The 26,447-nt window shown below is 41.6% G+C and overlaps 5 protein-coding genes across 5 annotated transcripts; all 5 read right to left on the bottom strand.

Moving 5' to 3' along the window:
• Nucleotides 1-1,506: 1,506 nt before the first annotated feature.
• On the bottom strand, nt 1,507-2,439 carry LOC311262095 (olfactory receptor 2K2-like; the record flags this gene model as incomplete). Its single annotated transcript, XM_084361270.1, has 1 exon — nt 1,507-2,439. The coding sequence occupies one exon, from the start codon at nt 2,437-2,439 to the stop codon at nt 1,507-1,509; it is 933 nt and encodes a 310-aa protein (XP_084217396.1).
• A 3,037-nt stretch (nt 2,440-5,476) lies between these two features.
• Nucleotides 5,477-6,403, bottom strand: LOC311262444 (olfactory receptor 11A1-like; the record flags this gene model as incomplete). Its single annotated transcript, XM_084361824.1, has 1 exon — nt 5,477-6,403. One exon carries the CDS (start codon nt 6,401-6,403, stop codon nt 5,477-5,479), a length of 927 nt encoding a protein of 308 aa, XP_084217950.1.
• A 2,448-nt stretch (nt 6,404-8,851) lies between these two features.
• On the bottom strand, nt 8,852-9,778 carry LOC311262707 (olfactory receptor 11A1-like; the record flags this gene model as incomplete). The annotated part of the gene is made up of 1 exon (XM_084362305.1): nt 8,852-9,778. One exon carries the CDS (start codon nt 9,776-9,778, stop codon nt 8,852-8,854), a length of 927 nt encoding a protein of 308 aa, XP_084218431.1.
• A 1,944-nt stretch (nt 9,779-11,722) lies between these two features.
• On the bottom strand, nt 11,723-12,649 carry LOC311262392 (olfactory receptor 11A1-like; the record flags this gene model as incomplete). Its single annotated transcript, XM_084361732.1, has 1 exon — nt 11,723-12,649. One exon carries the CDS (start codon nt 12,647-12,649, stop codon nt 11,723-11,725), a length of 927 nt encoding a protein of 308 aa, XP_084217858.1.
• A 3,838-nt stretch (nt 12,650-16,487) lies between these two features.
• On the bottom strand, nt 16,488-17,414 carry LOC311262391 (olfactory receptor 11A1-like; the record flags this gene model as incomplete). The annotated part of the gene is made up of 1 exon (XM_084361731.1): nt 16,488-17,414. One exon carries the CDS (start codon nt 17,412-17,414, stop codon nt 16,488-16,490), a length of 927 nt encoding a protein of 308 aa, XP_084217857.1.
• Nucleotides 17,415-26,447: the final 9,033 nt, after the last annotated feature.

The following is a 26,447-nucleotide window of genomic DNA, read 5'->3' as shown; positions in this document are numbered from 1 at the left end:
TGTCTGTGCTGTGTGACAACCCCTCCCACTCTGTTGTTGTGATTCCTTGTGTTTTTACCTGTTCTTGTATTAAAGGCATAGTTCACTCTAGAACGAAAACTATGGAAGCCGTAGTCCTAAGCTGAAGTCCTCGGACATTTTTCTTTTTTCTTTCAAAGTTTCAAATCACTAGTGCAGGCAGATCCCTCTCGTGTTTGTGTGTCGCTCGGTCGCTCACAGCAGGATGTACTGGTGTGTATCTATCGCGAGTTCTTGTTGATGTTGTCTGGCGCGGCTTCCGTAGTGCGAGTGGGTGTGAGGGAGACTCGTGTGCCTCCAGGCAAATATAGCATAGTGACTGTTTAGGCTATAAAAATGTACTAAATGACGTCGTTTCGAGTAAACTCTGGATGTCGCCACTTCAGGACACTTGGATTGCAGCGGACGAGCAGTATGGAGGAATATTACAAAGTTTTTGTGTAGTTTTATGGACTTTTCATCTCGGGCACCATTGACGCCTGGATTTTTGCTGCAGGACAGTACCCCCACGGATCTCCAGCTGCACTTTGAGGAATAAAAAACTACAATTACAACTTCCATTTTTTATTAATATTTTTGATTAAAAATCAGTATTTTTGTCATTAGGTTCCACCTATAGTCTGCAGTTTTTTCAATATCCTCCAGGTCATGTGCCCCATTGACTCAAAATCAATGCTGAAATGTCTTCCTACACTGGTTGAATGAGACACATCTCTTTACATTTGATTTTAATGTTTATTCTGTTTTTTATTAATATTCTTGATTAAAAATCTGCATTTTTGTCATTAGGTTCCATCTATAGTCCACAGTTTTTTCAATAGCTTCCAGGTCATGTGACCCAGTAAAGATATCTTGTTAAAATATGACTCTTATAATGTAATGTGAAAGTCATCATCAATAGTACTTGAGTAAATGTCTTAATGTATCTAATATTAAATGTACTCCAGTACCAAAAGTAATATTATGGCGATGAATGTACTGAAGTATCAAAAGTACATGTAAAAGTAAATGATATGGCCTGATCAGTCTGGCCAATTATCACTTGCGATTTTCAGCATGTGGACTGTGCTGACGAAACAAGTCTGTGCCAGGAAGCCAACAGATTTAGTTGAACTTCACCAATTCTGTCAAGAGCAGTGGTAAAAACATTCAGGCAGAGGCCTGCCAATAGCTTGTGGATAGCTATCAAAAGAACCCAATTGAGGTGAAAATGGCCAAGGGACATTCAACCGAATACTATAAGTACTGTATGTTTGTTTTTGATCTTTTGAGATTTGGTCACATTGAATATGAAGCTTTTTTTGTGACAAAGTAGTTTGTGTTCCTCTCATTACATCACAGAAAAATGAGAGCTGTAGAAATCATTTGAAATGAAGACTGCCATGATATACATTTTCTTTATAAGTGTATGTATACTTTTGGACTGCGTTTTTCCCACAGAGCAGAGATAACAATCTAAACAGACTCTTGCAACATGAAGAAGAATATTTATTTTCTCTCAAACAGAAATCTTTTCAATGATTGTTTTATCTTTGGTAGTTTAAATCCATACATAATGGGGGTGAGCATAGGTTGGCCAATGAGGAGACACAGTGTAAAGAAACTTCGTACTTTATCTGACATAAGAGGCTTACCATACTTGGAATCAGTAGAGTAAAAAATGAAGCCGATAAACAAGCCTGAAATGGAGACAATCTGAGGTGTGCAGGTGGTGACAGCTTTTTGCCTGCTTTCTTTAGAGGTGTTCAGACAAACAAGCAAAATCTTCATGTAAGAGACTAAAATGAGACTAAATGGGATAACAAAAGTCACAAAAGCATAAAGCAGGTCAGATAATTTGTCGACTACCGAAACTGAACATGCAAGTTTAAGTATGATTGTTAAGTGGTGGTCACAAAACAATTTGTCAATGACATTTCCACAAATTTTCAAGCGAACGATGAAAGAAAATGAGAACATAGTGTTAATAATTGGATACATCCATACAAGAACACTGACCGTACCTACTCGTCTTGTGTTCATAATGACATTGTAGTGTAAAGGACGACAGATAGCAACATATCTGTCATAGGCCATGGCTGCTAAACAGCAAAACTCAATAGAAGCACATGCAGAGAGACAACACATCTGCAGAAAACACCACGGCAGGGTCACTACATGGGTATCTGAAAACATCTGTGACATCATTAGAGGATACGTTACTGTGGTGGCAGCAATTTCATTCACTAGCAAATTACATAGTAATGTATACATTGGCTCATGTAACTTTTCATCCAAAAATATGACCATGATAACAGCTACGTTGGCAACCCATATGGAGATCCACCATAACAGCATTATGCTGAAATACAAGTATTTGAACTTTCCAATATGACCATAGGCTGCCAGCACAAAAGACACAACCTCAGTTAAGTTCTCCATTTCTTTCTTGTGTAATGTGGGTGCCACAAGGTCAATCGCAGAGATTAAAAACAAAACTGACTCAATAATATTGTTGTCTTTTAGCCTTTTGAATAGTTCCTCAACCAAAGATTAACCCTGCATTTAAGTTTTCTATTAATCTTGGTGTTGTTAAGGTGAGGTTAATTCTAGGACCCAAATGCAGAGAACGGAGACAGGAGGTCAGTGAGTAACGGATTTATTTGTAAAAACTATGATCGCCGGAGGGTATTAGGGAGGAGAAGACCAGGTAGGCAGGCAGGGTTGGCTGGAGCTTGCATGGAGAAAGACAGGAGAGCAAGCTGGAAGTAGTGCAGAACGGCGCTGGAGATTTCTGCAGCCAAAGAACAAGGGCATTAGCGCAAAGGCGAAAATACAGAAAACACAAGTGTATAGAAAACACTAAATCGCAGCACTCTGAAGTCACCGTATGGGATGTAATAATCTAGCGCCTAAGTGGTGAAGAGACCAGGTAGATAAAGCCAGTAGTGATGTGTCAGTCGTCAACGAAACAGCTCTTAGAGCCGGCTCTTTGAAGTGAGCCGGAGCCACTTTGTTTTGTTTTTTTTCTCTATTTTTATTCTGTTCAAGCCGCATGTGATTGGTCAACTACATGATGTGTGGTGGCGTCTGTGTGTCTGCACTGAGCAGGTGGGGGAGGGGCGGGGATTACAGACACAGCACACACACACACACACACACACACACACATACACAGAAACAGGGATATATATATATATATATATATATATATATATATATAGAGAGAGAGAGAGAGAGAGAGAAAAGACAAGCAAGTGAACCTGCTACTAATGAAAGTGCCAGTTTGTCTACTGCAACTGTTGCTGCTGCTGCAGTGTCTACAGTGTCTACAGTACACCACCACAACCACCTAGACCTACAACCCAGAGCTCTATGAGACAGTTTGTGCAAAGGGCTATGTACTTTAAAATGTATTTTTTGTAGCACTCTGTTCCATGTTGAGTATAATAAGCCATATAAATAATAAACATTTGATATAATGTATGTTTTGTAGAAACAAAACATATGAGGAGCCAATTAAAAGAGCTGGAATTCCCATCACTAATGAGTTGATCTGAGACAGGTGTGTCACTCTGCTGCAGCAGCAGCTACTGCTGCTGCCAAGCCCGCAGACACACACACAGGAGAAGGAGCAGATGAGGGAGAAAAGGAGGGGGGGAAAGCAGGTAGGGAGAACAGTACACAGAAAAACAGAAAAACAACCATACTGGCACAGTAGCACCGTGACAGGTGTTAGGCTAACCGTTAAGATGCTTTTCTTGGTTGTTTGTCCAGAGTACAGAAGTAAAGAATCACAAAGAAATCTCATCAGTTTGAATTGTAGTTTCATAATTTTGTTAGTTTGTCTAAAATTATGTTTCCAACAATGGAACTAAATGTCTCGATACTGATCCTGCAGACCAGTGTGCAACACCACAGCAGTATACTCCACCTCTCTGATCAAAATGAACAAAATTAAATGGATTGTAGTCATTGAGAATTGTAACATCACTTAGTTGGTTATTGGATTATGATGAGAGGTTTTAAAATGCTTAAAAATATATAAAAAATATTGCCAATTGATGAATGATTATCCCATTTGATAAATGTCTCTTCAGTCACCTGTAACAAAATGTCAAAATGAAGGCATAAGTAGACAAAGTACAACATTAAGTGTACAGTATGTGAACATAAATGAAAATTACCATTTTACATACATGATACAAGATCGCTGGTGTCTCATAGATATGAAGGCCTCCAGGTGGATGCTGCTGCCCTCCCCACTGAGCAAGACAAACACCTCCACTGAACTTTATGCAGTTCATGTACAACGAGTTGGGTTAGGGTGCCCTCGAGGGCCAAGCTGCTAATACGAGCTGGAAAGTTTTCCTATTACCTTTCATTGTAAAATGAAATACATCTCCCTGTCATTGACATAGGGAAAAAGATTTTCATTCATATCACACCAACAGAAATTTCCCTCCTTGCCGGCTTCAATAACAAATCTTTGCATAATGAATCCATCTGTGGCACGATCCTGTTTACTTGTGACATCAAACTGAATGTAGAGTCAAAAGTTTTGTAGACCTCGCTCTGCTGATTTCTATACAATGAATAAACCAATACAGAAAAAAAACAGATTTGTCTTCATGTAAAACAAAACAAAGGTTGCTCACGGCAAAAATCAGTCCCTATGTTTTCCAGCCTATGTGATCATTGTGTTAAGTGAATGTGTTTGCAGTTTTGATCACTGCATCATTTCATTAGTAGCAAGAGTGAAGGTTTGCACATGGACAGTAAGGACGTGTCCCTAGCATATCCACTTGTCCCGAGACAGGACAACAAAGAAGCTCATGTGGAGATACGTGAGTGAGGAAGTGAGACCATTGGGTAAGTCATGGAAATATGCCTCAGCACAGCATAGCCCTGATCAATCCAAACTCCATTCAGGGAACAAGCATTTTAAAAGTTGTTTGCTTGTCGTCTAGCCGACAGACCTGACAAAGCACGAATGTAGGCCTTTTACAAGGTGGCATTAGAAAAGAGCTATATGGACACACCCTTATGTTGTCATTTTTTAGCCTTTCTGAGGCTATTGCATGAATTTGTTGGGGGTAAGGAGTGGGTTCTTGCATACCTACCAATGTTAACACCACACCTATGGGTTAGCTCCTCACCTATTTATTCTATACATGTGTGCTCTGTTTTGTCATGCTGATGAAGGCCTAGTGCTGAAAGCCTTGTTTTTTGCCTATAGTGAAACTAAGATTTTTTTTCCTCTGAGAGTGGCGCAGTTAGGATGTGGGTTGTACCAATGTTGACACCATTCCTACACCCTCTTGGTAGTTTTTGAGCAGAATTGACAGAAATGCATGAATACAATGGAGATAAACTGTAATGACTGTCAGCTCACACTCTATCCACACATATTATGTTGTTTTTCCCACAGAGCAGAGATAACAATCTAAACAGACTCTTGCAACATGAAGAAGAATATTTATTTTCTATCAAACAGAAATCTTTTCAATGATTGTTTTATTTTTGGTAGGTTAAATCCATACATAATAGGGCTGAGCATAGGTTGGTAAATGAGAAGATACAGTGTCAAGAAAATGCGTGCTTTATCTGACACAAGAGCCACATCAAACCTGGAATCAGAAAAGTGAAAAATGACGCCGATAAACAAGCCTGAAACTGAGACAATCTGAGGTGTGCAGGTGGTGACAGCTTTTTGCCTGCTTTCTTCATGGGTATTCAGACAAACGACCAAAATCTTCATGTAAGAGACTAAAATGAGACTAAATGGGACAACAATAGTCACAAAGGCATAAAGCAGGTCAGACATTTTGTTGAAAACTGAAACTGAACATGCAAGTTTAATTATCAAGCGCTGGTCACAAAACACTTTGTCAATGACATTTCCACAAAAGTTCAAACGAAAGACGAAAGAAAATGAGAACATGTTATTGACAAATGAATACATCCATACAAGAACAGTGATCGTACCGACTCGTCTTGTGTTCATAATGACATTGTAGTGTAAAGGACAACAGATAGCAACATATCTGTCATAGGCCATGGCTGCTAAACTACAAAACTCAATAGAAGCACATGTGGAGAGACAACAGATCTGGAGAAAACACCACGGCAGGGTCACTTCATGGGTATCTGAAAACATCTGTGACATCATAAGTGGATACACTGATGTGCTGACACCAATTTGATTTGCAAACAAATTACATAGTAATATATACATCGGCTCATGTAACTTTTTGTCCACAAATATGACCATGATAAGAGTTGAGTTGGCGACACATATGGAGAGGTACCATAACAGCATTATGCTGAAATACAAGTATTTTAACTCTCCAATATGACCATAGGCTGCCAGCACAAAAGACACAACCTCAGTTGAGTTCTCCATTTCTTTCTTGTGTAATGTGGGAGCCACACAGTGAATCACAGAGATTAGCAACAAAACTGACTCAGTAATATTGTTGTTTTTTACCCTTTTGAATAATGCCTCAGCCAAAGATTAACCCTGCATTTAAGTTTTATATTAATCTTGTTGTTAGGCAACACATAAAGATGCTTTTCTTGGTTGTTTGTCCAGAGTACATAAATAAAGAATCATAAAGAAATCTCATCAGTTTGAATTGTAGTTTCATGATTTTGTTAGAGTTTGTCTAAAATTATGTTACCAACAAGGGAACTAAATGTCTCGATACTGATCCTGCAGACCAGTGTGCAACACCACAACAGTATACTCCACCTCACTGGTCAAAATGAACAAAGTTAAATGGATTTTAGTCATTGAGAATCATAACTTCACTTAGTTGGTTATTGGATTATGATGAGAGCTTTTAAAATGCTTAAAAACTATTTTTAAAATATCGCCATTTGATAAATGATTATCCCATTTAATAAATGTCTCTTCAGTCATCTGTAACAAAATGTCAAAATGAAGGCATAAGTAGACAAAGAACAACATTAAGCATACAGTATGTGAACATAAATGAAAATTACCATTTTACACACATCATACAAGATCGCTGGTGTCTCATAGCTATGAAGGTCTCCAGGTGGATGCTGCTGCCCTCCCAACTGAACAAGACAAACACCTCCACTGAACTTTATACAGTTCTTGTACAACGAGTTGGGTTATGGTGCCCTCGAGGGTCACGCCAGGTTCAGACAGGACGCCGAAGCACCGCGCTCGGAAATTCTCACGCGAGCCACGTCCCTTCTGTTCACACCAGACACGAATTTCTCCACGCCGGTCGGCAAATGGCTCTGCTCCTCAGCTGTTCTGTAGTCACACTTGGAGCTGTTTTTTCACCATAGGAAAGTAAATAACCGCATAAAATTACAACGCCATGTTTTCCTGACGACTATAAATGTATGTCCACTTCATAATAATGAGTAGTTTTCTGTCAATCGGCGGGTTTAATTATGGAAAATAGTTTTATTTTGACAATCGACCGGATTCTCTCGTTGTTGCTTTGTTTGACTTCCTGCCCGGCTTGACACATTCGGCCGCGGCACGCGAAAAAAATAGACCAGACGCCGAAACGATCGCTGCATGGCGCGTGCCGGCAGCGGTACAGAGCGCCCCGGCGCTACTATGTGAACGACACCATCGGTTAACATGGGCGCCGAAACAAAAATGGCTCCGCTCCTCGGTGCTTCGCAGCTAATCGCGGCGCTTCGGCGTCCTGTCTGAACCTGGCGTCAAGCTTCTAATACGAGCCGGAATGTTTTCCTATTACCTTTCCTTTCATTGTAAAATGAAATACATCTCCCTGTCATTGACATAGGGAAATAGATTTTCATTCATATCACACCAACAGAAATGTCCCTCCTTGCCAACTTCAATAAAAAAGCTTTGCATAATGAATCCATCTGTGGCACGATCCTGTTTACTTGTGACATCAAACTGAATGTAGTCAAAATTTTTGTAGACCTAGCTCTGCTTATTTTTACACAATGAATAAACCAATACAGAAAAAAACTGATTTGTCTTCATGTAAAACAAAACAAAGGTTGCTGATGGTAAAAATCTGCACCCTGTCCCTATGCTTTCCAGACTATGGGATGGTTGTGTTAAGTGAATGTGTTTGCAGTTTTGATCACTGCATCATTTCATTAGTAGCAAGAGTGAAGGTTTGCACATGGACGGTAAGGACGTGTCCCTAGCATATCCACTCGTCCCGAGACAGGACAACAAAGGAGCTCATGTGGAGATACGTGAGTGAGGAAGTGAGACCATTTGGTAAGTCATGGAAATATGCTTCACAACAGCATAGACCTTATCAATCCAAACTCCATTCAGGGAACAAGCATTTTAAAAGTTGTTTGCTTGTCGTCTAGCCGACAGACCTGACAAAGCATGAATTTAGGCCTTTTACAAGGTGGCATTAGAAAAGAGCCATATGGACACACCCTTATGTTGACATTATTTAGCTTTTCTGAGGCTATTGCACGAATCTGTTGGGGGTAAGGAGTGAGTTCTTGGCTCCCTACCAATGTTAACACCACGCCTATGGGTTAGCTCCTCACCTATTTAGTGACGTGTGCTCTGTATTACCATGCTGATGAAGGCTTAGTGCTGAAACACGCTTGTTTTTTGCCCATATTAAAACTAAGATTTTTTTCCTCTGAGAGTGGCGCAGTTAGGATGTGGGTTGTACCAATGTTGACACCAATCCTACGCCCTTGGTAGTTTTTGAGCAGAATTGGCAGAAATGCATGAATACAATGGAGATAAACTGTAAGACTGTCAGCTCACACTCTATCCACACATATTATGTTGTTTTTCCCACAGAGCAGAGATAACAATCTAAACAGACTCTTGCAACATGAAGAAGAATATTTATTTTCTATCAAACAGAAATCTTTTCAATGATTGTTTTATCTTTGGTAGGTTAAATCCATACATAATGGGGGTGAGCATAGGTTGGTAAAAGAGAAGACACAGTGTCAAGAAAATGTGTACTCTATCTGACATAAGAGCCACATCAACCCTGGAATCAGAAAAGTGAAAGACAAGGCCGAAAAACAAGCCTGAAGCTGAGACAATCTGAGGTGTGCAGGTGGTGAAAGCTTTTTGCCTGCTTTCTTCAGAGGTATTCAAACAAACGACCAAAATCTTCATGTAAGAGACTAAAATGAGACTAAATGGGACAACAATAGTCACAAAGGCATAAAGCAGGTCAGATATTTTGTTGACTACTGAAACTGAACATGCAAGTTTAATTATCAAATGGCGGTCACAAAACACTTTGTCAATGACATTTCCACAAAAGTTCAAACGAAAGACGAAAGAAAATGAGAACATGTTATTGACAAATGAATACATCCATACAAGAACAGTGATCGTACCGACTCGTCTTGTGTTCATAATGACATTGTAGTGTAAAGGACAACAGATAGCAACATATCTGTCATAGGCCATGGCTGCTAAACTACAAAACTCAATAGAAGCACATGTGGAGAGACAACACATCTGGAGAAAACACCACGGCAGGGTCACTTCATGGGTATCTGAAAACATCTGTGACATCATAAGAGGATACACTGCTGTGCTGACACCAATTTGATTTGCAAACAAATTACATAGTAATATATACATCGGCTCATGTAACTTTTTGTCCACAAATATGACCATGATAAGAGCTGTGTTGGCAACACATATGGAGAGGTACCATAACAGCATTATGCTGAAATACAAGTATTTTAACTCTCCAATATGACCATAGGCTGCCAGCACAAAAGACAAAACCTCAGTTGAGTTCTCCATTTCTTTCTTGTGTAATGTGGGTGCCACACAGTGAATCACAGAGATTAACAACAAAACTGACTCAGTAATATTGTTGTTTTTTACCCTTTTGAATAATGCCTCAGCCAAAGATTAACCCTGCATTTAAGTTTTATCTTAATCTTGTTGTTAGGCAACACATTAAGATGCTTTCCTTAGTTGTTTGTCCAGAGTACAGAAATAAAGAATCACAAAGAAATCTCATCAGTTTGAATTGTAGTTTCATAATTTTGTTAGAGTTTGTCTAAAATTATGTTTCCAACAATGGAACTAAATGTCTCGATACTGATCCTGCAGACCAGTGTGCAACACCACAACAGTATACTCCACCTCTCTGGTCAAAATGAACAAAGTTAAAAGGATTGTAGTCATTGAGAATCATAACTTCACTTAGTTGGTTATTGGATTATGATGAGAGGTTTTAAAATGCTTAAAAATATATAAAAAATATTGCCAATTGATGAATGATTATCCCATTTGATAAATGTCTCTTCAGTCACCTGTAACAAAATGTCAAAATGAAGGCATAAGTAGACAAAGAACAACATTAAGCGTACGGTATGTGAACATAAATGAAAATTACCATTTTACACACATGATACAAGATCACTGGTGTCTCATAGATATGAAGGTCTCCAGGTGGATGCTGCTGCCCTCCCCACTGAACAAGACAAACACCTCCACTAAACTTTGTGCAGTTCTTGTACAACGAGTTGGGTTAGGGTGCCCTCGAGGGCCAAGCTGCTAATACGAGCAAGAAAGTTTTCCCATTGCCTTTCATTATAAAATACAATTAATCTCCCTGTCATTGACATAGGGAAATAGATTTTTATTCATATCACACCAACAGAAATTTCCCTCCTTGCCAACTTCAATAAAAAAGCTTTGTATAATGAATCCATCTGTGGCACGATCCTGTCTACATACAGTATGGCAAACTGAATGTAGAGTCAAGTTTTGTAGACCCAGCTCTGCTTATTTCCACACAATGAATGAACCTATGCGGAAAAAAAATGATTTGTCTTCATGTAAAACAAAACAAAGGTTGCTGACAGTACAAAATCTGCACGCAGTCCCTATTCTTTCCAGCCTATGTGATCATTGTGTTAAGTGAATGAGTTTGCAGTTTTGATCACTGCATCATTTCATTAGTAGCAAGAGTGAAGGTTTGCACATGGACGGCAAGGACGTGTCCCTAGCATGTCTACTTGTCCTGAGACAGGACAACAAAGGAGCTCATGTTGAGGTGCGTGAGTGAGGAAGTGAGACCATTTGGTAAGTCATGGAAATATGCCTCAGCACAGCATAGCCCTGATCAATCCAAACTCCATTCAGGAAATGAGAATTTTAAAAGTTGTTTGCTTGTCGTCTAGCCGACAGACCTGACAAAGCACGAATGTAGGCCTTTTACAAGGTGGCATTAGGATGTTTATATTTCTTATTGGGGTTGGCTGTCCTACTGCTGGAGAAAAGAGTTATATGGACACACCCTTATGTTGTCATTGTTTAGCCTTTCTGAGGCTTTTGCATGGATTTGTTGGGGGTAAAGAGTGGGTTCTTGCATGCCTACCAAAGTTAACACCACACCTATGGGTTAGCTCCTCACCTATTTATCCTATACATGTGTGCTCTGTTTTGTCATACCGATGAAGGCTTAGTGCTGACACACGCTTCTTTTTTGCCTATAGTAAAACTAAGATTTTTTTTTCTCTGAGTGGCGCAATTAGGATGTGGGTTGTACCAATGTTGATACCATTCCTACGCCCCCTTGGTAGTTTTTGAGCAGAATTGGCAGAAATGCTTGAATACATTGGAGATAAACGATAATGACTGTCAGTTCACAATCTATTCACACATATCATGTTGTTTTTCCCACAGAGCAGAGATAACAATCTAAACGGACTCTTGCAACATGAAGAAATATATTTATTTTCTATCAAACAGAAATCTTTTCACTGATTGTTTTATCTTTGGTAGGTTAAATCCATACATAATAGGGGTGAGCATAGGTTGGTAAATGAGAAGATACAGTGTCAAGAAAATGCGTACTTTCTCTGACACAAGAGCCACATCAAACCTGGAATCAGCAAAGTGAAAAATGAGGCCGATAAACAAGCCTGAAACTGAGACAATCTGAGGTGTGCAGGTGGTGACAGCTTTTTGTCTGCTTTCTTCAGAGGTTTTCAGACAAACGACCAAAATCTTCATGTAAGAGACTAAAATGAGACTAAATGGGACAACAATAGTCACAAAGGCATAAAGCAGGTCAGATATTTTGTTGAGTACTGAAACTGAACATGCAAGTTTAATTATCAAGTGCTGGTCACAAAACACTTTGTCAATGACATTTCCACAAAATTTCAAACGAATGACGAAAGAAAATGAGAACATACTATTGACAAATGAATACATCCATACAATTACAGTGATCGTACCCACTTGTCTTGTGTTCATTATGACATTGTAGTGTAAAGGACAACAGATAGCAACATATCTGTCATAGGCCATGGCTGCTAAACTACAAAACTCAATAGAAGCACATGTGGAGAGACAACACATCTGGAGAAAACACCACGGCAGGGTCACTTCATGGGTATCTGAAAACATCTGTGACATCACAAGAGGATACAGTGCTGTGCTGGCACCAATTTCATTCGCACACAAATTGCATAGTAATATATACATCGGCTCATGTAACTTTTTGTCCACAAATATGACCATGATAAGAGCTGCGTTGGCGACACATATGGAGAGGTACCATAACAGCATTATGCTGAAATAGAAGTATTTTAACTCTCCAATATGACCATAGGCTGCCAGCACAAAAGACAAAACCTCAGTTGAGTTCTCCATTTCTTTCTTGTGTAATGTGGGTGCCACACAGTGAATCACAGAGATTAGCAACAAAACTGACTCAGTAATATTGTTGTCTTTTATCCTTTTGAATAATGCCTCAGCCAAAGATTAACAGCTACATAACAGAGTACATAAATAAAGAATCATAAAGAAATCTCATCAGTTTGAATTGTAGTTTTGTAATTTTGTTAGAGTTTGTCTAAATTTATATTTCCAACAATGGAACTAAATGTCTCAATACTGATCCTGCAGACCAGTGTGCAACACTACAACAGTATACTCCACCTCACTGGTCAAAATGAACAAAGTTAAATGGATTGTAGTCATTGAGAATTATAACATCACTTAGTTTGTTATTGGATTATGATTAGAGCTTTTAAAATGCTTAAAAACTATTTTAAAAATATCGCCATTTGATAAATGATTATCCCATTTGATAAATGTCTCTTCAGTCACCTGTAACAAAATGTCAAAATGAAGACATAAGTAGACAAAGAACAACATTAAGCATACAGTATGTGAACATAAATGAAAATTACCATTTTACACACATTATACAAGATCGCTGGTGTCTCATAGATATGAAGGTCTCCAGGTGGATGCTGCTGCCCTCCCCACTGAACAAGACAAACACCTCCACTGAACTTTATGCAGCTCTTGTACAACGAGTTGGGTTAGGGTGCCCTCGAGGGCCAAGCTGCTAATACGAGGCGGAAAGTTTTCCTATTACCTTTCGTTGCAAAATAAAATACATCTCACTGTCATTAACATAGGAAATAGATTTCATTCATATCACACCAACAGAAATTTCCAATTCAATTCAAATTCAATTCAAAGGGGGTTTTATTGGCATGAAAGTTTAACAACAATTTTGCCAAAGCATATGTCCAAACACTTGGACAGAACACAACAAATAACAACACAAACACAACACCAAGATTGATTTACATTAATTATATATTCAGTATGTACAGTGTGTGTGTGTGTGTGTGTGTGTGTGTGTGTCAGTCAGTCACTGTCCCTCAGGTTGTGGCATTTCCCTCCTTGCCAACTTTAATAACAAAGCTTTGTATAATGAATCCATCTTTGACTAGATCCTGTTTACTTGTGACATCAAACTGAATGTAGAGTCAAAAGTTTCGTAGATCTAGCTCTGCTGATTTCCACATAATGAATGAACCAATACAGAAAAAACAGATTTGCCTTCATTTAAAACAAAACAAAGGTTGCTGATGGTAAAATTCTGCACTCAGTCCCTATGCTTTCCAGACTATGTGATGGTTGTGTGAAGTGAATGTGTTTGCAGCTTTGATCACTGCATCATTTCATTAGTAGCAAGAGTGAAGGTTTGCACATGGACGGTAAGGACGTGTCCCTCGCATGTCCACTGGTCCCGAGACAGGACAACAAAGAAGCTCATGTGGAGGTACGTGAGTGAGGAAGTGAGACCATTTGGTAAGTCATGGAAATATGCCTCAGCACAGCATAGCCCTTATCAATCCAAACTCCATTCAGGGAACAAGCATTTTAAAAGTTGTTTGCTTGTCGTCTAGCCGACAGACCTGACAAGTCATGAATGTAGGCCTTTTACAAGGTGGCATTAGGATGTTTTTATTTTGGCGTTCTTATTGGGGTTGGCTGTCCTACTCCTGGAGAAAACAGCTATATGGACACACCCTTATGTTGTCATTATTTAGCCTTTCTGAGGCTATTGCATGAATTTGTTGGGGGTAAGGAGTGGGTTCTTGGGTCCCTACCAATGTTAACACCACACCTATGGGTTAGCTCCTCACCTATTTATTCTATACATGTGTGCTCTGTTTTGTCACACTGATGAAGGCTTTGTGCTAAAACACCCTTGTTTTTTGCCTAAAGTAAGACTAAGATTTTTTTTCCTCTAAGAGTGGCGCAATTAGGATGTGGGTTGTACCAATGTTGACACCAATCCTACGCCCTTGGTAGTTTTTGAGCAGAATTGGCAGAAATGCATGAATACAATGGAGATAAACTGTAATGACTGTCAGCTCACACTCTATCCACACATATGATGTTTTTTTCCCCCACACAGCAGAAATAACAATCTAAACAGACTCTTGCAACATGAAGAAGAATATTTATTTTCTATCAAACAGAAATCTTTTCAATGATTGTTTTATCTTTGGTAGGTTAAATCCATACATAATGGGGGTGAGCATAGGTTGGTAAATGGGAAGATACAGTGTCAAGAAAATGCGTACTGTATCTGACACAAGAGCCACATCAAATCTTGAATCAGAAAAGTGAAAAATGAGGCCGATAAACAAGCCTGAAGCTGAGACAATCTGAGGTGTGCAGGTGGTGAAAGCTTTTTGCCTGCTTTCTTCAGAGGTGTTCAGACAAACGACCAAAATCTTCATGTAAGAGACTAAAATGAGACTAAATGTGACAACAGTAGTCACAAAGGCATTAAGCAGGTCAGATATTTTGTTGTGTACTGAAACTGAAAATGCAGGTTTAATTATCAAGTGCCAGTCACAGAACACTTTGTCAATTACATTTCCACAAAATTTAAAACGAATGACTAAAGAAAATGAGAAAATGTTATTGACAAATGAATACATTCATACAAGAACAGTGATCGTACCTACTCGTCTTGTGTTCATTATGACATTGTAGCGTAAAGGACAACAGATAGTGACATATCTGTCATAGGCCATGGCAGCTAAACTGCCGTCATCTCCAAGATGTCCAATATAGGTATGCTATGTACATGAATCTCAGAAAATCTTAGTGTTTGGTATTTCTCCCAGCTGGACATGGATTCCACATGTTTGTGGTAAACCTGATTGCTCATGTTATTCCAGCATGATTGACAGTGTTCCACAAAGCTTCTTTTGATGTCACAGAGTGCTTTGCTTTCTGTCTTCAAGAGCCCTCGTAAATGTTCACTGGGGTTGAGGTCAGGTGGCAGTGGAGGAAAGTCCATGCGGTCAGGACTCCTTGGTCTTCTTTGGTCTTCAAGTAGTTTTTACAAAGTTTTGAGGTGTGTTTGGGCTCATTATCCTGCTGCAGTATGAATCCTTCTCCACAAAGTTGCAAATCAGAGTTTGTAGCATATCTCTGAAGAATGGAGAGGTACTTCTCTTTGGTCAGGGTGGAGTCAATTCTGTCCCAGACACTCTTTATGACATTCATGATTATGTTTTCATGAGTGTATAAACACCTGAATCTAAGAGTAGTTGTGCGTTTATTGTCTTGGAATGGGCCTTTAATATCTACAAAGGGAGGGCCTTTTGCAATTTTCATTGTGAGAGGGTGAGATAAGGGGTGTTAAGTTGGTTGCAATTTGCAACCACACCATTGGACGCCACTAAGTCCTACACGCTGGTCCTTTAAACTTGTAAACTTGTTTTTCCTTCTCATGGCACTTGTGCTCCCCACAACTTTCCAACACATTTCTGCCAGAGAAAACAGCTGTATGGACACACCCTTATGTTGTCATTATTTAGTCTTTTTGAGACTGTTGCATGATTCAATCAATGCATTTTTCTTCACCAGAAAATATTGCCCCCTTACAATTTTTAATTGTTGACCTTTACACTACAGTCACATTAGTCACTTGTGAAGATTTGTGGCGGGTTAGGATGTGGGTTGTAGTGTCCCTACCAATGTTGACACCGATCCTACGCCCCCTTGCTAGTTTTTGAGCAGAAATTGCAGAAATGCATGAATACAATGGAGATGAACTGCAATAACTGTCAGCTCTCACTCTATCCACACGTGTTTTTTTTTTTTTTTTTCCCCACAGAGCAGAAATAACAATCAAAACAGACTCTTGCAACATGAAGAAGAATATTTATTTTCTATCAAACAGAAATCTTTTCAATGATTGTTTTATCTTTGGTAGGTTAAATCCATACATAATGGGGGTGAGCATAGGTTGGTAAATAGGGAGACACAGTGTCAAGAAACTGCGTACTTTCTCTGACACAAGAGCCACATCGACCCTGGAATCAGAAATGTGAAAAATGAGGCCGATAAACAAGCCTGAAACTGAGACAATCTGAGGTGTGCAGGTGGTGACAGCTTTTTGCCTGCTTTCTTCAGGGATATTCAGACAAACGACCAAAATATTCATGTAAGAGACTAAAATGAGACTAAATGGGACAACAATAGCCAGAAATGCATAAAGCAGGCCAGATATTTTGTCGAGTACTGAAACTGAACATGCAAGTTTAATTATCAAGTGCTGGTCACAAAACACTTTGTCAATGACATTTCCACAAAATTTCAAACGAATGACGAAAGAAAATGAGAACATACTATTGACAAAAGAATACATCCATACAAGAACAGTGATCGTACCTACTTGTCTTGTGTTCATAATGACATTGTAGTGTAAAGGACAACAGATAGCAACATATCTGTCATAGGCCATGGCTGCTAAACTACATAACTCAATAGAAGCACACGAGGAGAGACAACAGATCTGGAGAAAACACCATGGCAGGGTCACTTCATGGGTATCTGAAAACATCTGTGACATCATAAGAGGATACAGTGCTGTGCTGGCACCAATTTCATTTGCAAACAAATTACATAGTAACATATACATCGGCTCATGTAACTTTTCGTCCAAAAATATGATCATGATAAGAGCTGCGTTGGCGACACATATGGAGAGGTACCATAACAGCATTATGCTGAAATACAAGTATTTTAACTCTCCAATATGACCATAGGCTGCCAGCACAAAAGACACAACCTCAGTTGAGTTCTCCATTTCTTTCTTGTGTAATGTGGGTGCCACACAGTGAATCACAGAGATTAGCAACAAAACTGACTCAGTAATATTGTTGTCTTTTATCCTTTTGAATAATGCCTCAGCCAAAGATTAACCCTGCATTTAAGTTTCATATCAATCTTGGTGTTAGGCAACACATTAAGATGCTTTCCTTGGTTGTTTGTCCAGAGTACAGAAATAAAGAATCACAAAGAAATCTCATCAGTTTGAATTCATAATTTTGTTAGAGTTTGTCTGAAATTATGTTCCCAACAATGGAACTAAATGTCTCGATACTGATCCTGCAGACCAGTGTGCAATACCACAACAGTATACACCACCTCTCTGGTCAGAATGAACAAAGTTAAATGGATTGTAATCATTAAGAATTATAATAACATCACTAAGTTAGTAATTGGATTATGATAGAGCTTTTAAAATGCTTAAAAATATATTAAAAAAACCCGTTGGAACCTGATTTCTTTTTCTGATCCCATTTGATAAATGTCTCTTCAGTCACCTGTAACAAAATGTCAAAATGAAGGCATAAGTAGACAAAGTACAACATTAAGTGTACAGTATGTGAGCATAAATGAAAATTACCATATTACACACATGATACAAGATCGCTGGTGTCTCATAGATATGAAGGTCTCCAGGTGGATGCTGCTGCCCTCCCAACTGAACAAGACAAACACCTCCACTGAACTTTATACAGCTCTTGTACAACGAGTTAGCTTAGGGTGCCCTCGAGGGCAAAGCTGCTAATACAAGCCGGAAAGTTTTCCTATTACCTTTCATTGTAAAATAAAATACATCTCCCTGTCATTAACATAGGAACTAGATTTCATTCATATCACACCAACAGAAATTTCCAATTCAATTAAAATTCAATTCAAAGGGGGCTTTATTGGCATAAAAGTTTAACAACAATTTTGCCAAGGCATATGCCCAAACACTTGGACAGAACACAACAAATAACAACACAAACACAACACCAAGATTGATTTACATTAATTATGTATTCAGTATATACAGTTTATGTGTGTGTGTGTGTGTGTGTGTGTGTGTGTGTGTGTGTGTGTGTGTGTGTGTCGGTCACTCACTGTCCCTCAGGTTGTGGCATTTCCCTCCTTGCCAACTTTAATAACAAAGCTTTGATGAATCCATCTGTGACACGATCCTGTTTACTTGTGACATCAAACTGAATGTAGAGTCAAAAGTTTTGTAGATTGAGCTCTGCTGATTTCCACATAATGAATGAACCAATACAGAAGAAAACAGATTTGTCTTCATTTAAAACAAAACAAAGGTTGCTGATGGTAAAAATCTGCACTCAGTCCCTATGCTTTCCAGCCTATGTGATGGTTGTGTTAAGTGAATGTGTTTGCAGTTTTGATCACTGCATCATTTCATTAGTAGCAAGAGTAAAGGTTTGCACATGGACGGCAAGGACGTGCCCCTAGCATGTCCACAGGACAACAAAGAAGCTCATGCGGAGGTACGTGAATGAGGAAGAGACCATTTGGTAAGTCATGGAAATATGCCTGAGCACAGCATAGCCCTGATCAATCCAAACTCCATTCAGGGAACAAGCATTTTAAAAGTTGTTTGCTTGTCATCTAGCCAACAGATTTGACAAAGCATGAATGTAGGCCTTTTACAAGGTGGCATTAGGATGTTTTTATTTTGGCGTTCTTTTGATCCATTTATTGCAGTCAGATCACAGTGAAATCCCTTTTCTGGGTTCATACCAATGTGGTAAGACATTAATTCAGTCATCTTCTACTTGCTGGTCACAATTACGATTTATTATCTCCTTGAACCAACACCTTACCGTGGTGGAGGGGTCTCCCAAGGCAAACAGGTGACAAGTCAGACTAAGAGTGGTTCAAAAGCCCCCTATGACAGAAATAACATCAAGGAAGTTCACGTCGCCCGGAATGGCTTCACCGGGGCCCCACCCTGGAGCCAGCCCGGGGTTGGGGCTCGCAGGCGAGCGCCTGGTGGCCGGGTCTTTGCCCACGGGACCCGGCCGGGCACAGCCCGAAGGAGTAAAGTGGGCCCGCCCTCCAGTAGGCTCACCACCCGCAGTAGGGTCCAGAAGGGGCAGGTGCAGTGTGATTTGGGTGGCTGTCCTGGGCGGGTGCCCCGGGGACCCAATCCCCGGACGGTGACTCTAGCCATGGGGACATGGACTGTCACCTCGCTGGGAGGGAAAGAGTCTGAGCTAGTGCGGGAGGTTGAGCGCTACTGGCTAGAGATAGTTGGGCTCGCCTCCACGCACAGTCTGGGCTCTGGAGCCCAACTCCTTGAGAGAGGCTCGACTCTGTTCTACTCTGTAGTTGCTCTCGGTGAGAGGCGGCGAGCTGGTGTGGGCTTGCTCATATCTCCCCAGCTCCGTCGCCATGTGTTGGAGTTTTCTCCCAGTGAACGAGAGGGTTGTTTCCCTGCGCCTTCGGGTCGATGATAGGTCTCTCACTGTTGTTTTGGCCTATGGGCCAAACCGCAGTGCAGAGTAATCGGCCTTCTTGGAGTCCCTGGGAGGGGTACTGGAAAGTGCTCCAACCGGGACTCCATCGTTCTACTGGGGGACTTCAACACTCGCGTGGGCAGTGACAGTGCTACCTGGAGGGGTGTGACTGGGAGGAACGGCCTCCCCGATCTGAACCGAAGTGGTGCTCTGTTGTTGGACTTCTGTGCTAGTCACAGTTTGTCCATAACGAACACCATGTTCAAGCATAAGGGTGTCCATTAGTGCACGAGGCACCAGGACACCCTAAGCCGTTTGCGAGTGTGACACTTTGCGAGTCCATCGCAATCTTTGGATTTAGGGACTTTCCCCCTTTACCCCAGAACACAGCCTGCGCATGGGGAGCTTGCTGGAGACTGCTTGAGGCCTGTGGACCAGAGGCCATAAATACAAGTTTCGAAGCCGGAATTAAAAGGGTGTGAGTGATGTGTACATGGAGTTTAACCCAGGAATGGAGCACTCTCTCTGGGATAAGTGGCTCCACATCCACCCCCTCAGTCCCTGGAGGTTTATCCCGGGACTGGAGCACTCTCTGGGATAAGTGGCTCCACATCCACCCCCTCAGTCCCTGGAGGTTTATCCCGGGACTGGAGCACTCTCTGGCGGCCAAGTGGCTCCACATCCACCCCCTCAGTCCCTGGAGGTCTAGCCCGGGACTGGAGCCCTCTCTGGCGGCCAAGTGGCTCCACATCCACCCCCTCAGTCCCTGGAGGTTTAACCCGGGACTGGAGCCCTCTCTGGGGGCCAAGTGGCTCCACATCCATCACCTCAGTCCCTGGAGGTTTAACCCGGGACTGGAGCACTCTCTGGGGGCCAAGTGGCTCCACATCCACCCCCTCCCTCTGGTTCTCTGCTTATAATTCCGGCTTCCAAACTTGTATTCATGGACTCTGGCTCCCTACCAACAACCCCTAAGAAGCCTCCGGCAAGGCCCAGAAGACAAGGCTGGGTTCTTGGCACCCTTCATCCTAACCAGTCCCCTCCAGGTACCTTGCCCACCAGCCGAACCTGTGCACCCACACTTAAAGGATAACTGCCGTTTTTTACAACCTGGACCTTATTTCTAGCAAACTATATGGTCATTTACTCACCCAGATAACTTTGCTGTCATTTGAAGTCGTTCGGACGAAATTAGATCCAGCGTAGCGCCGATATATCCATATAATGCGAGTAACGGGGCATCAACACTCAGCCTCTATAACGCATTATCTGCCACGAAACTAGTTCATTTCACCAATATTTTGTTACGATATGCTAGTGCTATTCCCCTCTGAGTCCGGGCTCGTCCGTTATCAACATCCGGGGTCAAACTAGCAGTAGCAGCTACAGGTAAACAAGCTGGGCTGTCGCGGGTGCGCGCGCAGCTCAGAGACGACATCTTCCAGGTCAGAGGTAGTAGGGCAACCTACAGACCCCGGAAGCTGCTTGGGGGGCTGTGGTACAGAAGCCAGAGGCCCTAAATACAAGTGTCAAAGCCGTAATTGTAAGGAAATGTGTACATACAGTACAGACCAAAAGTTTGGACACACCTTCTCATTCAATGAGTTTCCTTTCTTTTCATGACTATTGACATTGTAGATTCACACTGAAGGCATCAAAACTATGAATTAACACATGTGGAAATATGTACTTAACAAAAAAGTGTAAAACAACTGAAAATACACCTTATATTCTAGTTTCTTCAAAGTAGCCACCTTTTGCTCTGATTACTGCTTTGCACACACTCTGCATTCTCTTGATGAGCTTCAAGAGGTAGTCACCTGAAATGGTTTTCACTTCACAGGTGTGCCCTGTCAGGTTTAATAAGTGGGATTTCTTGCCTTATAAATGGGGTTGGGACCATAAGTTGTATTGTGCAGAAGTCAGGTGGATACACAGCTGATAGTCCTACTGAATAGACTGTTAGAATTTGTATTAAGGCAAGAAAAAAGCAGCTAAGTAAAGGAAAACGAGTGGCCATCATTACTTTAAGAAATGAAGGTCAGTCAGTCCGAAAAATTGGGAAAACTTTGAAAGTGTCCCCAAGTGCAGTCGCAAAAACCATCAAGCGCTACAAAGAAACTGGCTCACATGAGGACCGCCCCAGGAAAGGAAGACCAAGAGTCACCTCTGCTGCGGAGGATAAGTTCATCCGAGTCACCAGCCTCAGAAATCGCAGGTTAACAGCAGCTCAGATTAGAGACCAGGTCAATGCCACACAGAGTTCTAGCAGCAGACACATCTCTAGAACAACTGTTAAGAGGAGACTGTGTGAATCAGGCCTTCATGGTAGAATAGCTGCTAGGAAACCACTGCTAAGGACAGGCAACAAGCAGAAGAGACTTGTTTGGGCTAAAGAGCACAAGGAATGGACATTAGACCAGTGGAAATCTGTGCTTTGGTCTGATGAGTCCAAATTTGAGATCTTTGGTTCAAACCACCGTGTCTTTGTGCGACGCAGAAAAGGTGAACGGATGGACTCTACATGCCTGGTTCCCACCGTGAAGCATGGAGGAGGAGGTGTGATGGTGTGGGGGTGCTTTGCTGGTGACACTGTTGGGGATTTATTCAAAATTGAAGGCATACTGAACCAGCATGGCTACCACAGCATCTTGCAGTGGCATGCTATTCCATCCGGTTTGCGTTTAGTTGGACCATCATTTATTTTTCAACAGGACAATGACCCCAAACACACCTCCAGGCTGTGTAAGGGCTATTTGACCAAGAAGGAGAGTGATGGGGTGCTGCGCCAGATGACCTGGCCTCCACAGTCACCGGACCTGAACCCAATCGAGATGGTTTGGGGTGAGCTGGACCGCAGAGTGAAGGCAAAAGGGCCAACAAGTGCTAAGCATCTCTGGGAACTCCTTCAAGACTGTTGGAAGACCATTTCAGGTGACTTCCTCTTGAAGCTCATCAAGAGAATGACAAGAGTGTGCGAAGCAGTAATCAAAGCAAAAGGTGGCTACTTTGAAGAACCTAGAATATAAGACATATTTTCAGTTGTTTCACACTTTTTTGTTAAGTATATAATTCCACATGTGTTAATTCATAGTTTTGATGCCTTCAGTGTGAATCTACAATTTTCATAGTCATGAAAATAAAGAAAACTCTTTGAATGAGAAGGTGTGTCCAAACTTTTGGTCTGTACTGTATATTTCCTACAGAATCCGGACTTGAGCCAGGTATCCCTCTCCAGGAACCTTGCAATCATGTGGAGCCCATTCAAAACCGTAATTATAAGGACATATGTATGTATCTCCTACAGAACCTGGACGTGAGCCATAATTTGTAGGTATCCCTTTCAGCAACCTTGCAATCATGTACCGTGGCATTACCGTGGCGTAATTAAAACTAGTAAAAGCGTGCCAAATCCTGACAGAGTCTAATTAAGGGGAAGCGGCTCTCCACCAACACTGTTCACGGCGGAGGTGGGGAGCTGTTGACCTCGACTGGGGATATCGTCGGGCGGTGGAAGGAATACTTCAAGGATCTCAATCCCACTGACACGCCTTCCATAGAGGAAGCAGAGGCTGGGGACTCGGAGGTTGATCCATTCATCACCCAAGCTGAAGTCACTGAGGTAGTTCGGAAGCTGCCCAGTGGCAGAGCACCGGGGGTGGATGAGATCCGCCCTGAGTACCTCAAGTCTCTGGATGTTGTGGGGCTGTCTTGGCTGACACGTCTCTGCAACATCGCGTGGCAGTCGGGGGCAGTGCTTCTGGACTGGCAGACTGGGCTGGTGGTCTGTCTATTCATGAAGGGGGACCGGAGGGTGTGTTCCAACTATCGGGGATCACACTCCTCAGCCTCCCTGGTAAAGTCTATTCCAGGGTACAGAGGAGAATTTGGCCGATAGTGGAACCTCGGATTCAAAAGGAACAATGCGGTTTTCGTCCTGGCCGTGGAACACTGGACCAGCTCTATACCCTCCGCAGGGTGCTCGAGGGTTCATTGGAGTTTGCCCAACCAGTCCACATGTGTTTTGTGGACTTGGAGAAGTTATTCGACCGTGTCCCTCCTGGCATTCTGTGGGAGGTGCTTCGGGAGTACAGGGTTGGGGGCCCTCTGCTAAGGGCTGTGTGGTCCCTGTGCGACTGGAGCAGGAGTCTGGTTCGCATTGCCGGCAGTAAGTCAGACCTGTTCCCGGTACATGTTGGACTCCGGCAGGGCTGCCCTTTGTCACCGGTTCTGTTCATTATTTTTATGGACAGAATTTCTAGGTGCAGTCATGGGCCGGAGGGGATCTGATTCGGGAGCCATCGGGATTTCATCCCTGCTTTTTGCAGACGATGTTGTCTTGTTGGCTCCTTCGAGCCAGGACCTCCAGCATGTCCTACGGGCGGTTTGCAGCCGAGTGTGAAGCAGTTGGTATGAGAATCAGCACCTCCAAGTCTGAGGCCATGGTTCTCGACCGGAAAAGGTGGCTTGCTTCCTCTGGTAAAGAGAGAGCTGAGCCGAAAGGCGAAGCTCTCGATTTACCCGTCAATCTACGTTCCAACCCTCACCTATGGTCATGAACTTTGGGTCGTGACCAAAACAATAGGATCCCAGATACAAGCGGCCGAAATGAGTTCCTTCGCAGGGTGGCATGGCGCTACCTTAGAGATAGGGTGAGGAGCTCTGTCACACGGGAGGAGCTCGGAGTAGAGCCGCTGCTCCTCCACATCTTCAAGTACTTTGTAAAAGGCAAAACACTCCCAGACTTGAATCTTCCCACCACCATTTTTAAAACTCTGTGGTATCATTCTCTCTCCTATTTGTCTCCTTACATTTAACCTTCTGTTACTGCATGGAATCTCTAACTTGGATTAATCAGTAAATAGGACTATTTTTCCAGCCATTGGCTGTGAAATACTGGTATTTCTTAGCCCATGTTAAGCATTTGACCTTGTTTCCTCTCCTGAGAAGTGGTTTAGAAACTGCTTTGCTTCCTCTGAAAAAACTACTTGCTTTTTCTATCTCTCAGGGAACTAAGCTTGATGTATTGATCCTTTGATGGTATGGTCACTTTGGTTCTGCCAAAGTCCAAAATAGACAGACTGCTTGTATGATGTTGGCATATTTGTTATTTTGTGTTTATGGTGATGTGATTTTGTAGGGTAGCTGGAAGTGTGCATAGTGTTGAAGTGCTTCTTTAGCTTTTTTCGGCTTTGCTGACAGCTGACGGTTTAATTATCATGTGCTGGTCACAAAACACTTTGTCAATGACATTTCCACAAAATTTCAGTCGAACGATGAAAGAAAATTAGAACATTGTGTCAATAAATGGATACATCCATGAAAGAACAGTGATCATACCTACTCGTCTTGTGTTCATCATGACATTGTAGCGTAAAGGACAACAGATAGCAATATATCTGTCATAGGCCATGGCTGCTAAACTGCCGTCATCTCCAAGACATCCAATTTAGGTATGCTACGCACTATGCTATGTACATGAATCTCAGAAAATGTTATTGTTTGGTATTTCTCCCAGCTGGACATGGATTCCACATGTTTGTGGTAAACCTGATGGCTCATGTTATTCCAGCATGATTGACAGTGTTCCACAAACCTTCTTTTAATGTCAGAGAATGCTTTGCTTTCTGTCTTCAAGAGCCCTTGTAAATGTTCACTGGGGTTGAGGTCAGGTGGCAGTGGAGGAAAGTCCATGCGGTCAGGACTCCTTGGTCTTCTTTGGTCTTCAAGTAGTTTTTACAAAGCTTTGAGGTGTGTTTGGGCTCATTATCCTGCTGCAGTATGAATCCTTCTCCACAAAGTTGCAAACCAGAGGGTGTAGCATATCTCTGAAGAATGGAGTGGTACTTCTCCTTGGTCAGGGTGGAGTCAATTCTGTCCCAGACACTATTTATGACATTCATAATTATGTTTTCATAAGTGTATAATCACCTGAATCTAAGAATAGTTGTGCTTTTATTGTCTTAGAATGGTCCTTTAATATCTACAAAGGGAGGGCCGTTGCATTTTTCATTGTGAGATGGTGAGATAAGCGGTGTTAAGTTGGTTGCAATTTGCAACCACACCATTGGACGCCACTAAGTCCTACACGCTGGTCCTTTTTAAACTTGTTAACTTGTTTTTCCTTCTCATGGCACTTGTGCTCCCCACAGCTTGCCAACACATTTCTGCCAGAGAAAATAGCTGTATGGGCACACCCTTATGTTGTCATTATTTAGTCTTTCTGAGGCTGTTGCATGATTCAATCAATGGATTTTCCTTCAACAAAATTATTGCCCCCTCACAATTTTTAATTGTTGACCTTTACACTACAGTCACATCAGTCACTTGTGGATATTTGTGGCGGGTTAGGATGTGGGTTGTAGTGTCCCTACCAATGTTTACACCAATCCTACGCCCTTGGTAGTTTTTGAGCAGAATTTGCAGAAATACATGAATACAATGGAGATGAACTGTTATGACTGTCAGCTCTCACTCTATCCACACGTGTGTTTTTTTCCCCACAGAGCAAAGATAACAATCTAAACAGACTCTTGCAACATGAAGAAGAATATTTATTT

Source organism: Pagrus pagrus (assembly GCF_965226575.1).
Source record: "Pagrus pagrus genome assembly, chromosome: 9".
Taxonomy (NCBI): Eukaryota; Metazoa; Chordata; class Actinopteri; order Spariformes; family Sparidae; genus Pagrus; species Pagrus pagrus.
This window is presented reverse-complemented; position numbering and strand designations above follow the sequence as displayed.